We start from the raw sequence: 14,553 nt of genomic DNA on the forward strand, positions 1-14,553 counted from the left end.
AGATAGTAGTCTAGGTCGACGGCGGCGGCGATGACCTTTGGTGGTGCCTCCTCATCGGAACTCATGGTGATACTTAAGGAATTGTTAACTCCAAATCTCAATACTCAACAAGCGAAGAAATTCGCTGTTCTCAATACTCGGCTACACTCTCTCAAATTCTTGCGGAAAAAAATCTAGGGTTTTTAACCTAGGCTCATGATACCATGTCAAATATTGTGTAATCTCGTATCATTCTCATTAATCACACACGTATATATAGTACAACTCAGTTACCTAAACCCTAGGTACACATTAGGTAACATACCATAGTTAGGACTCAACAGAATATTCAAAGAATAATATCTAATATCTTAACATATCTTAAAATTTATGTACATAATTCATTCATCTCCCTACATGTTACTTATCTATGAATTCAGATTTTTTTGAATGTATCTGCAAAGATCTAATGGAGAAAAGACAAGAACCTAATCAAATATATAAAATGAGGACATTTATACACACTACTTATAAAGTTGAAATCACAAGTGGGAAATAAATTTCACTATAGGATTCAAGATTTCAAGTATTTAGTAAAAGATAAAATTGCAAATTTTAAAGACCTCATTTGAACATTTCTATGCCACTAAGTTTCTATAGGATTCAAGATTTCAAGTATCGTCGTGTTTTTCAGAGAGAAAAGACTATAAATGTGGAAGATCCCTTGAAGACTCCCTAGACACCGTCACTAATTCAATATTTCAGTATTTCACAGTAGGAAGCATAATAGCTAATCAACATATGTAATAATTTCCCTATTGGGATGAGATGAAACAGTTCTATAAACTGGTTGTCCACATTTTGAGTGCTATATCGGAAAAAAACAAAAAAAATGAAAGAATGAGGGGTTTTAGTAGAAGCATGCAAACATCTATCTGGCTAGTGCAAGCAACTACAGATCAATGGTCAATGTTTCAGTACATTATCCATAAGAAGTTGACAATAAGCCATATGCAAAATCATATTTTCCTGGTATAAATTGCTTATGTTGCTGGTGCAAGCAGGTACTTATCTAGTGATCAGTGTCTGACATCCTATTATGGAGTATAAGATTTCTAATGGATAATCTTATCAAGCAGCTTTCTAATGGGTTTTACAGCTTTTACTAACAACTATAAGAAGTGACTTGCAGACACGTGTATATTATCATATTCAAGTAGTTTGAGTTAGTATTAAAACAACTCTTCTAAATCATGATTGCCAACTTGTGAGGGGAACCAAAAAAACGACGGGGCGCCTTTAGAAAGAGTGTACGGCCCGCACGACTTTTCCCCTATGGATGTGGCAAGCATATTAAGTAAATAGGAAGTAACTGTGGGCGTTAGCCTCTATTTACTAGTCTATAGGAGTCGCCATTCAGTTTAAGAAAACTGACAAAACCCGGTTATCGTGATATGCCTGGAGTACAAACATATTTGACTCACAACGGCCATAGGTTCCCTTGTGATCCCTGGTGTGGAGATCCCTCTGTTAGGTTATGATACATATGAATAAACATAAATCATGCGGAAAAACCATAAAGCCAGGAAACATATTATTTACACATAATCATTTAGCATAATTCAGATGCATACACTTTGTAGCGTGCCCTCCCTAGCTGCGCCCGAACCGAACAAGAACAAGTCTTTTGGACTCCAAGTCTCGTCCCTCCGAAGATAGTCCACAGCACGTCCGGATCCGCCTTAAGATTGACCAACTAGAATCGCCCTTAAGGTACTATATATTTTCGGCTAATAGGGCAAGAATATGGCTGATTCTTCTACTTAAAAATCTTAGCTTTTTATTGTTTGAATACTTGAAATTGTGTCTCATAAATTGTGACCCTAGGCACCTATTTATAGAGTTATGGAAAAGGACTTGGAATCCTATTAGGATACTAATTTATTTAATTATAATCTTACTAGGACTCTAATTAAATAAACTAAATCTTTTAGGATTAGATTTAATCATATGACGAATCCCGAAAGCCTTAGGATTCGAGTAACACACTTCGAGTGATACGCTAGCACCGCACGCAGGCCTTACGGCCCACGCACAGCGCCAGCCCACTCGTCGCAGCCCATGTCGCAGCTCCGCGCGCGCCAAGGCCATTGCTGGGCCTGGCGTGGCTTGGCAGCGTGTGTTTGGGCGCTTGGGCTTGCTGGGCGTAGGCCTGGCTTCGTGCTGGGCCTTCGTCTAGCAAGTCTCGTCCGATGCTAATTCGTACGACGCGCTTCCGATTAAATTCCCGATTCCGGAATTCATTTCCGATACGAACAATATTTAATATTTTCGATTCCGGAATTAATTTCCGTTTCAAACAAATATTTAATATTTCCGTTTCCGGAATTATTTTCCGATTCCGATAATATTTCCGATTCTGACAATATTTCAGTTTCCGGTAATATTTCCGATTCCGGCAATATTTCCATTTCCGATAATATTTTCCGATATGTACCATGTTTCCGTTTCCGGCAACATCTACGACTTGGATAATATTTATATTTCCGATACGATCCATATTTCCGTTTCCGGAAATATCATCGTTTCCGGAGTATTCATTTCTTGCCTTTGACGATCTCAGCTCCCACTGAAACCAAGATCCGTCGATTCCGAATATCCATAGATGGAGTATTTAATTCCATTGAATACTTGATCCGTTTACGTACTATTTGTGTGACCCTACGGGTTCAGTCAAGAGTAAGCTGTGGATTAATATCATTAATTCCACTTGAACTGAAGCGGCCTCTAGCTAGGCATTCAGCTCACTTGATCTCACTGAATTATTAACTTGTTAATTATTAATGAACTGCATTTATTAGACTTAACATTAAATGCATACTTGGACCAAGGGCATTATTTCCTTCAGTCTCCCACTTGTCCTTAGGGACAAGTGTGCATTTCCTAATTCCTTTGTCGCTCGATGCTTGCTCTTGAACATAAGGTAAGAGTTGTCATCCTTATTACGTCCAGAGGTGTTTCTCGGTTTCAGAGTTCAACTGATCAAATAAACAGATAATCATAACCTATGATTCATCCGAGCACGACCATGCATTTTACAGTTTCTAGCTCTCCGAGTGGCCTTGTACAACTTTTAAGCATCTCATCCCGATTTATGGGAGGACAATCCCAATCTTGCGATCTTGAGATTAGACTTCGTTTGATAGGTGATTACCTGAGCGTTGCCTTTATAGCCTCCTTTTACGGTGCGACGGTTGGTCAACGTCAAAGTAACCAGTTCTCAAACAAGTAATCTCAAATCACTCAGGTATTGAGGATTTAGTGTCTAATAATTTTAATGAAATTTACTTATGACAGATTTTCATCTCTTACAGTAAAGTTTCATAGGTCTGTCCGATACTAGGCTTTCCAAAGTAAGTATCTATGCAAATGATTATGACATTGCCATGTCCACATAGTTCAAGAAACAGAACTACTAGTCATCTTGCATTCTAGTCGTCTAACGTTTTCTATGCGTCCATCTTTATAGAAAACTCCGACCAGGGACCATTTTCAACTTTTGACCTTCAAGTTCACTTGATAGACATTTCTTAGTCACAAGACTGGTCCTGACAGTCTATCTTGAATATATCGTCAAATTGAAGGGACTCATCATTTAATACTAAACCAAGATTAAAAGGAATATGAAAATACATTTCATATATGATAAATGCTCAACCCCAATGTTTTACAACCATGGGCCTCGAACCCATCTTTAAAACAATTAGTGGAATTCAAAACTATGCTTGATTTCCAGTGCCACAATGTGAGTGTTGTTTCTCACTTGTTACATAGGTTTAGTTATCATGCTTTGCCAATCTTAATATCCTTTTCATCGAATAATATTCGAGATATGATGAAAAGATCTTTCGAGTTTGTTTATTATGTGATCTAGTCTTTCTTACTACAATAGTGGTTCTACGCATTTCTCAATGAAGAACCATCAAGTCAGCAGACGTCTTTCTTGCTTCAAGAGTGGTTCTACGCATTTTGCAATGAAGAACCATCAATCCAGCAGATAGGTGATCTACCCAAGTTCAGTGAAGAACTTTAAACAACCCTATTTTATTGCTTCTTAGGCAATAAGTACTTTTACTTCAACTGTTTAGGTTGCTAGTGATGCTTTGTTTGGATTTACTTATCCAAGCAGTTCACAGATATGTGGAAGACTTTCCAGATGTATCTTAGAACATAGAAATTAATATTTAATTTCCCATGCAACAACTCATGGTCTCCAATCCATGTTGCCATTTCAAAACACGATGCTCTATAGCTCGTCCTTGCCAATGGTTAACTCCAAAGGGATCTTTCTTGATCCTTTGCCAGTGTTTATGCGTGTAGCATCAATTTTTAGCGTATCTTTATTTCCTTGAATCAAGAACTATTCCTATGTACCTTTTCAAGTACCATAAGTTTTTCTTGATCTCAATCTAGTTCACTTAGATCAATAGAGATTGGTATATGTTCGTCATGCCTAAAGTCATACGATACATTTTTGGCGATCCTTATATTATATCATACATGATAAATTCTTTTGCAGAATAATTCCCAATTGAATTCTATTCATGTAACTTTAGCTTATTCAATTTCAGTAGATACTGAATCCAGCTAAATTCTTTGACATATAATATAGGTTAAGAATCTCACTTAGATCATTTGATGTTTAACTTAGTAAATGCTTATACATAGTTCAAACTTTCATTACTTAGATTTATTCACATGGGTCGAATATCTCTAATGGAGTATTTCGTGTTTGATTTAGTAAATGTCTTTACTTAATCCAAAACAATAACATAAGATCTTTGTAAATAGATCTTAATACCCAGTATGTACTAAGTTTTGCCTTGGTCCATCATTGATGAATAATTTCCAAATCTAAGTCATCAGCATTTGAATGTTATTTCACAATAGAGAGACATGTGTGTGATACACATAGGACCAATTAAGTTTTATGTACTCCCACTAAACTTCTTATATATCTATAAGAATCATGTACATTTTATGAAACTAAAATACTTATTAGCTTCACTAAAATACAATTCCAATTCCCAATTGCTTGCTTAAATCTGTACTCTAGATTTCATAGGCTAGCTTTCTTTTCAAGTAATTATTTGGATCCACAAATCCTACGACATACCATGTACATAGTTTTCTTCCAACATTTGGTTGAGGAATACGTTTTGTCATCCAATTGCCATATGTACCAATATGCAATCATTGCTTGAAATATAGACTTAAGCATTACGATTATGCATGAGGTTTCAACACAATCCACGCCGTGAATTTTCTTGTAGCCTTTAGCAATTAATCTAGCTTTGTGTGTGAACACAATTTAATGTTTGATGGTTTTTATCCTTAAAACAAACTTGCAACCAATAGGTGTGAAACTATTCTTGCAAATCAACAAAATTTCAATTTTGTCATCAAAACATTGAGCATGTTTTATGGCCTCTAACCATTTAGGAAATCTGGGTTTCGTCATAGCTTTCTTACAGGTCACAAACTCATTAATTTACATGATAATAGTTTGACTGCAATTTGTAGGCTTCTTCACTATCTAATAGAAGAATCTCATAGTTTCATTGACCTGAACTCTATGTTTCTTCACTATCTAATAGAAGAATCTCATAGTTTCAGTGAACTCTATGCCTACTTAGGTATATAACATCAAACAATAGAATATCAATAGCCACTTGAAAGTCTTTTGAATATTCTGTTCTCCTTGAAGCACTTGTAAAGTCTTCTAAGAGATGTCTATTCTTTAAAGTCACTTCTAAAGTCCTTAAAGAATAAGTTCGGATTTTCTGAAGCACTTCGAAAAGCCTTCGGAATGTCCGTTTATGTTTGTTGTTCGCCTCGAAGACTTTCGAGGTCTATTTTCTCCACACTATTTCGAGCAAACGAACATTATGTTCTCAAAAATTCGTGGCAGAAACAATACCCTTGTGTCTCATTTAAATAAATCACAATGAAACATATATCTATACTTGGGCCTCAGTTTGTCGAATGACAAACACTAAGCTCCCACTGAGTTTAGCAACTCTTTAAATATAATTGAAAAAGTATTCTGAAATTATTTTTCAATAGCTTTGACGAATTTGGTTCAGTTTGGTGGTAGTTGAGCATTTTGTTTAGAAATTATAGGAAAAGTCTTTATGATTCATCATTGATCGAATCAAGTACTTAATTGACTTCGATCATTCCAACGTAGATATTGCATATCTTATGGAGCTAGATCGTGAAATTAAACACACAATCATTGATGATCATTTTTGTCTCAAGTAATCATCAACATGATCTAACCTAGATCTTTATGATTTCTTGCCAAGTGGATTTTATACTTCTGAATCTTTGAACTAGCCAAACGGATTCAAACTTATATCACTTTGAGTAAATAAATCCATATTAACTCAAATCTAGGTGCAATAATAAAGTCATAAAATCTTTCTTTAGCTTTGAACTCTATTGTCTAGGTGTTCTAACAATAGTTCATATCCTTTGTTACTTTCAACAAATAAGACTAGCTTGTTTTGAATGATCTAGAAATCAATCAACTTTCAAAAGTCCATCAAAATAGAGCTCTTTGAATGTTAACTTGTTGATATGGTCTAAGCAACAATGCCAAAGATTAGTGGAACTCAAATCAAGGGGTTGATTTGAACCTAGTAAAGTTTTTATTGTTAAAGAGTTGTTTGTTTTAATCAAGCATATTGACTCAACCCGTAAATGACCATTTTATTCAAATAAAACAAACGTTGTTCTTCTGAATGTGAGTCTTTCTGTGTTTGAAAACAGAAATGTAGGTATGATGATTGTGGAACAAAATAGCCATTAAGTTCCAGCCTTTGAAAGGACTTAAAACAAACTAGATGACCCTACAACTAATGTAGCATTGCCATGCTTCATTTCCCACTTGTAGGTCATCAGTGTATCCTAGCTTCCATTGTTTGAGTTATTACCGAAGTAAGAACCTCAAGCGGTATATGATACCAAGGAAGTTTGATTGCTAGGTCACTTCTCTTTAAACATAAACTTTATAGGTAGAAACGGAATTGTAAATTCCTTTCATTTGTTCCTTGTTTTCCTATTTCTTGTACCCTTTCTTATAGTCTTAAGAATTGAATTCTCTAGTGTTGACTTTTATACTTTGTTAGACATGTCCAATGTCATTCCAAAGTTCTTACCATTTTATGTTGAATATTTTTGTTTCAACTAGATGATCTTACCAGAAGCTTCTAAAGTTCTCTAAGATCGATCTATTCGAATGTCTAGGGTCTAGACTCATTCGAGAATTAAATGGAAAAATATTTTAGGTTGTTAACCATTGGTAAAGCTGAGCGTTTTAAACTCAATGCTTTATGATCCCAAAACTACAATGTATTTTAAATTCACAAGCACCAATCGGTTTGCCATTCGACTTTGATACTCGAAAACAACCATAAAAGTCACTAAAAGAAACGTACATTTAAATTGCTCATTTTCTCTCATTTCCGTGAATCGTTCTTGGATTCACTACCAATCGAGGAAATTTACTGTTACCTTTCTAAAAGGGTTTACTACAGTGCAAGATATTTAATTATAAACAATAATTAAAACATACATTGAAGCATGCAAAGTCTAAACATTTATCATGAATAATAACTTGAATATTAAAGCAATCATGCAATTCAAACAAGTCATTAGCATTTTATTCGAATTTATTGTTCCGGCAGGTGTGAATAAAATGATTCCAAGACCCTAAAATCATGGAAGAATTAAGCATATTATGTATTTTGACTCAATTCTAAAATATTTTAGGTAAGCAAAAGCCTTTTGCTAATAGTCTAGAAACTACTCTTGGTTGATAGGTACGTCTAAGAACTTATTAGGAAAACCTATCGAATTTGCCACGACATAAAAGGACTCCTTACTTATATCGTTGAGTTTCACCAAAACTAACATGCACTCACAATTATTTGTGTACCTTACCCCTTTAGGATCAATAAGTAACACCTCGCTGAGCGTAAAACTATTACTAGATTGATGTAAAGGTTATCCAAGTAAGTGTTATTTTGGCATGGCACTCAATTTTTAAGTTTGGAACTTAAGACTCTTACTATGTTGGTTAGATTTTAAGTGAACTAAAATCCTTAATCATGCAACATAATCAAGCCACAATCTCATGCATATTTAAGACATATTTAAAATCAATAAATAACTTAAAGCATGCATAAGATAAATGTGATCTAGTATGGCCCGACTTCATCTTGAAGCTTCATCTTGAAGCTTCAACTTCAAAGTCCGTCTTGAAAATGGATTGGAAACTTCGTCTTTGAATTTCACCGTGGGAGGCTCCATTTTCTTCAAATAGGATCAGCTATAATTAAACTAATTACAACTATTTGATGGTACGCAGACCATATTTGAATTGAAAAACAAACTTGGTGCATTAGACCAATTACATTCAAATTAATGGTACGCAGACCATATTTTCTATCCTATTTGGGCCATACTAGTCACTTCATAACCTGCAAAACAGTACATATACAATATATACCATTCACCCATTCATTATCATGAATGGCCCACATAGTTGGTTAGTAAAAACACATTGTATGCATCACATAAATATTTGCAGCAATTAATCAAGGGCACCAATAATCTACCAATTATTCAGTCCTTATTAATTCTAATCAATTTGTTTAACCTAAAAGGATTTGTAGACCTAATCAAGAGTTTATGACTAAAATTTCTCCCACTTAAACCAATAAATTCATATGCTTTACTAATTTTAAACATAAAAATGTATTTCTAGTCTAACCGGAAACATACAAATTTAATTAAAATTTAAAGCTCATATAAATTTATAATTGAATCCATTTTATTTAATTTATTTTCAGTTGATTTAAATGGATTTAAATTAATTCAAGGTTTAATTTTAGTAAAATAATTAGTATAAATTAAAATTTATAATAATTATAATATTCAAAATTAAATCCGAGAAAACAATTTAAATTATTAATTTTAAAATTAATTAAAATTATTTCCGAACTGAAAATTCCAAATTAAAATTAAGACGAACCAATCGGGTCAAGACAAGGCCATGGGCTTGCGCCCATACCTCGTCAAGTCCAACAAGCAACAAACCCCTTGTCACTCGATTGATCGTACCGCAAAGCCCAAGCAACAACGCACCAATGCGTCAGGCCCAGCGAGCCACGCTTGCGCGCAGCCCACTCGCCTATCGCCTTGGCGCGCTGCTGGGCATGGCTTGCTGGACAGCTCGTCGCTGCCTTGGCTCATGCCTTGGCGTGCTGCTGGGCGAGGCAACGCATGTGTGGCGCAGCATCCATCGCTGCCCACGCGTGCTTGCTTTGCTCGCTGCACTTGCTCGCCCGTTGCCCCATCGCCCACACGCGTAGCACACACCCCTTAGGCACATTGCCTTGTGCATGCCACGCTCGTTGCTCGCTGCATTCGTACCGCACGGGCGACGAGCTCCCTTGCTCGTCGTCTCGTGCCCGCACTATACAACACCCCTTAAGGGTAACACGTAGCTTCCATTGCTTTGTGCGTGCAACATTTATGGGCGTTTTCATAAAAATTTAAAATTTTTAATTTAAAATTAATGACAAATTAATAAATCATATTAATTTCATAATTTTTAGGGCCGAAAAATCGAAAATTTATTAATCAATTAATTTCCGATTAACATGGATTCAAATCTAGGTCATAAAAATTTAAAATTTAACATAAATTAACGATTTTTATGGTGGATTTTGATCATGGATACCTAATTAAATTATTAATTAATGATGGAAAAACAAATCAATTCTAAATTATTCGAATTTCAACAAATTAATCATAATTACAAATTAGGTTGTACAATTAACAAGTCTAGACATTCATAATTGTTAAACATATACTGTAGGTCAATCAAAAACTCAAGATTTATCAACAAGAATCGCAAATATTCAATTTAACATCTTAAATTTACAAACTTTTGCGTTCGAAAAACTTAAACCTCCGAAAAGTCATAGTTAGGCTTCGAATTTGGGAATTCTGGGTTCGGCCAAAAATTAAAATTTTTGTCGAAATTTTAGAATGCCTTTTACATGCGGAATTGACACAAAAATCACTCGATTTGGTTGATTAACGAATACTCTGCAGAAAAAACTGCGTACATATAATTAAATAAACGCAATTTGCAATTAATTACGAAAAATAATCACCCCTTTAATTCTTTGCAAATTTGTAAAATTTAACCATGTTCATGCAATTTAGATTATGAAAATAATAAGAGGCTCTGATACCACTGTTAGGTTATGATACATATGAATAAACATAAATCATGCGGAAAAACCATAAAGCGATGAAACATATTATTTACACATAATCATTTAGCATAATTAAGATGCATACACTTTGTAGCGTGCCCTCCCTAGCTGCGCCCGAACCGAACAAGAACAAGTCTTTAGGACTCCAAGTGTCGTCCCTCCCTAGATAGTCCACTTCAGGTCCGGATCCGCCTTAAGATTGACCAACTAGAATCGCCCTTAAGGTACTATATATTTTCGGCTAATAGGGCAAGAATATGGCTGATTTTTCTACTTAAAAATCTTAGCTTTTTATTGTTTGAATACTTGAAATTGTGTCTCATAAATTGTGACCCTAGGCACCTATTTATAGAGTTATGGAAAAGGACTTGGAATCCTATTAGGATACTAATTTATTTAACGGATTTTTCATGAAATACCCCCGAATTTTGGCGTAATTCACCAAATGCCCCTCGACTTTCAGAAATTCACCAAATGCCCCTCACAAATGACTTAATACCCAAAATACCCTTACTAATGATGCGCCGTTAGTCCTCCGTTAACCTAATTTTCAAATTCACCAAATACCTCTATTTTAATACTTATTTCACCAAATACCCTTATTCAGAAACTTAATTCACCAAATACCAATAACTTAAAATTACTCATTTTGATGCTCAACGACTAGTTTTTGTGTTTGAAAATTAGCCGTTGCTTATTGTTTGCTTATAAATACTCTTTTTCTGACGATTTATTGTAGTTTTCCTATTATTTTGTTAATTTCATATCATTTTTGTCATGAGTTTTCTTTCAAAATCATCATCCACACCCAATGAGTCCACATATGTAAGAGTCCCAAATAAATTTTGTTATCATGGGAGAAAATTTGACATCCGAATATCTGATACAACACTCAATCTGAAGCTCCGGTACAACACTAAAACAGAAAACACTCCTAAAAACACCTCAAAACGTCGCAACTCTTCAAGAAAATAGCTACTTCTTTTGTACCTTATTCTTTATGTGACCAATTAATTATATTTACCACGCAACACTACTACAAAATAGGGCTATAGCAACGCCTTTTTAGATAACAGTTTTCCTGGCGTTGCTATATCATAGCTATTGCAACAATTAAATAATTATTAATTTTATTAGACTTTGACTTTGGGAAAACGTTGCTATAAAAAAGCTATTGCAACACTTATATATTATGACTATTTTATTTCAACAGTTTTTAGTTTTTTAATATTTTAATGAGATATTTCAACGGTTTTTTGTCAAATATCTAAAACATGTTAAAAATTAAAAATAAAATAAAAAAAGAAATAGGTTTATTTCATAAGGGCGCGTTTATTTTGGGTTTCCCTCTCACTGCTTTTCACGGTTTTGTTAGGGTTTTGTTAGAGGCCTCTGTGTTCCTGGTTCTCTTTCGCCTTCCTCCTCATCGTTCCTTGAAGCAACAGATTTTATCTTCCATCATCGTTCCTTTGAAGCAACAGATTACGGCTCTAGATTGGAGATATAGAAAGTGACGAAATCCAGTTCTGAATTTGCGCGAAGAACCACGTTAGTTTGTATTTATTTCTTTGAATTTGCTCTTAAATTTCATAATTTTGCGATTTAAGTTTTCAACCGATTATATTGGAATTTTGTTGTGTTGTTCCGAGTTCTAAATTAGGGTTCTTAATTAGGGAATTCGGTTAATTGGGGAATTTGGATGATTGGGGAATTTGGTTGATTTTATTCATGGTGTATTTGTTGATTTCAATGGTTATTTTGGCTTATTTATTAAGTTTGAATCAGTTGGTTGCTCGGTGATGATGCTATACTATTAGGTTTTTTTCTCGTTCTGCTCTGTGCTATTCTGCTACCCTGTTCTATACTGCTGCTGTTATACTTACTGCTACTCGTTTTCAACTTTATAATATACAAGGAAATATATGGTAAAATGTTTTGTAAATTTGACCCATGTAGAGAGTATGTTAGGGAGGGAATGTGATGTTGAATATATATGTATAAAGTTGTATTGAGTTTTGAAGTGTTCACTTGTGAGAGAATCAAGAACTACGAAAGCTTGAATACTGGTTACATTTTCTATCTTTCTAATTGTAGTCTTTTTTAATTGAAAATGGATATGTTTTTTTGTTTTGCATGTTTTAGGCTGCATTTTTGTCAGCTTTGGCTGGTATTGAGGTTCAGAAGCTGCTGCTAGAGCAGCCATGGCAACTGTATATGACATGGATGGTGTAACAAGTAGGGGCAGTGGTCAGTTGCAGGCCTATTCGATAAAAGTGCAAAGTATTGTCTACCTTCTGGCTTCTTATTGTTAATTTAGAATCGTGGAAATCAGGTCACTCATGGGCCATGGGCTAGGCATTTCAGATTTAAGAAAAAAAGTTGTCATTTTATTGAACTGGTGGTAATACAACTACTAGGTGTGACAGCTTATTTGTATATGTATATAAGCAACACTATCATAGTCTCCCCAGTAGGCATTGTTTATACATCTTTTACGGCTATCTTATTAGATTCTCTTGCTTTTGTCTCCCAGGAAGGAATTACTGATCATCTGTCAATTTTGGTCTTACATATTAGTAAGTGATGCGTTGTGGTTCTTAATGTTTCTTGCAGTTGTCATGTTATAGTTTTTCTTATTTTTCTGTCTATAATTCTTCGGTTTCGATTCTACATATTTTTTAGGGCATCATAGTTAGTTAAAGTGTAATCTTGACCCTACGTAAAGTTAGTATTACTACCTCGTTTTGTTTTTTTTTTGTTTTACTCACCGTGCGTGGGTGTAAGATAAAGTAGGAGAGAGTGGAAAAAGTTGGGTATGTAAAAAGAATGTGGATAGGTGTAAGAATAAGTAGGAGAGTGTGGAAAGTTGTAATATGTGGGGCAAGAGGGAGAAGATGGATATACCAAAACTGGAATAAAGTAAAGTGAGTAGAACAAAAAAAACAACCATTTAGTGGAAAATGAGTAGAACAAAAGAAAACGGAGGTAGAACTATAGTAAGCATTCACCTATCATCAATTACAATGGCTAAAAGAAGCTACAGTTTCAGTAATCTCGTTGCTTATTTGGTATCACTTGTAAGATAATTACACTGTGACATTGTGCTAGCTGAGGTAGTATATGTACTATGTGGCTTTTGTTTTTTGTTTATTGTGTGCTGTGTTGGTCATTGTGCTGCCGTTCTCAGCTGTAACAGTGTGTGCTTCACTTATTTGATATCCAGATCCTGCTGTTGAATCCAGTGGTGGTTCTGTAGCTTGTACACCAGAAGAAGCTCGTGCAGAGGCAGAGTCCCTGCTCAAACTGGAGGAGGACGAGTTTTTAAAGTCCATAGCAATCATTATCGAAGCTAAGGTTGGTACTTGGTTAGGCATGAATTTGTTCTAAATTCTAATTTCTTTTCCAGGGAATGACTTTATTGTTATTGGATTTCTTTATAGATGAAAGAGATCCAAGATAAGATTGATCGTTTTGAAGAAAAGGATTTGCAGTTGGAAAGGGAATGGCACCAGTTACGTCAAATGCAGCATCAGCTTCACCTAGATAAGCTCACTCTTTTATTTCACAAGACTTCTGCGCCTAAATCGGTAGAAAATTTTCAGATGGAAATGTCAGAACAAAATTTCCTACATCTAGTTAGTTCAACCATAATGTGTAGCTGTGATGTTTTAACCAGGCTTCTCTATTTCTTGCTGCTTGCCTGCTTCTATAAACATGAAAATTCCATGAAAATTCTGATGATATGTTTTCTGTTTATTACAAAAAATTCATATCGTTTTCCTTATTTTTTATTTAAAATTTATGAAAACAGGATGACTATCTTACGGATGTCAAAGTTGTCTACATTTCCAAAAGAGAGGAGAAAAAAAAAAGTAAAGGAGATAATAACCGACAAGGTGAAAGACAAAGGTACGTACATGAGTATCGAGATGAGTTTAATGAAGATCATGGATCTAATGATGAAGATTAAGATCTTTCCGACAAGTGGAAAGAGATGAATTTTGCATTGGAGTCCTCTAAGGTATTATTGGAAGATTTATGCCCTTTTTTCTATAGGTGTTATGCTAGAAGTTTTCTAAGATAGTTTTTATTTTCTATTGTTGGTGTCTCTTTACTGTTTCCTTTTTTGTTTCTTCCTTTTCTTTTTGTTTTTGTTATTGAAGCATGCTGGGTAAAAACATACTTTCTTCTCAATTGTGTGAGGAAATTTTCTGCTTAG

At 34.7% G+C, this 14,553-nt stretch overlaps 1 protein-coding gene across 1 annotated transcript; it reads left to right on the forward strand.

Annotated features, from left to right (window-relative positions):
• The first annotated feature begins 12,535 nt into the window (after window positions 1-12,535).
• Window positions 12,536-14,346, forward strand: LOC110781405 (uncharacterized). The gene is made up of 4 exons (XM_056835894.1): window positions 12,536-12,614; window positions 12,845-12,910; window positions 13,558-13,688; window positions 13,775-14,346. The coding sequence occupies exons 1-4, from the start codon at window positions 12,536-12,538 to the stop codon at window positions 14,330-14,332; spliced, it is 834 nt and encodes a 277-aa protein (XP_056691872.1). The 3' UTR covers window positions 14,333-14,346.
• Window positions 14,347-14,553: the final 207 nt, after the last annotated feature.

Source organism: Spinacia oleracea, chromosome 2 (assembly GCF_020520425.1).
Source record: "Spinacia oleracea cultivar Varoflay chromosome 2, BTI_SOV_V1, whole genome shotgun sequence".
NCBI lineage: Eukaryota > Viridiplantae > Streptophyta > Magnoliopsida > Caryophyllales > Amaranthaceae > Spinacia > Spinacia oleracea.

Bases quoted from the DNA above. Each gene is read 5' to 3' on its own strand.
- LOC110781405 (XM_056835894.1), top strand. From the start codon at position 12,536: ATGGCAACTGTATATGACATGGATGGTGTAACAAGTAGGGGCAGTGGT. The intron at 12,911-13,557 runs GTAAGTGATGCG...TTTGATATCCAG, and splicing joins AATTTTGGTCTTACATATTA to ATCCTGCTGTTGAATCCAGT. The intron at 13,689-13,774 runs GTTGGTACTTGG...ATTTCTTTATAG, and splicing joins CAATCATTATCGAAGCTAAG to ATGAAAGAGATCCAAGATAA.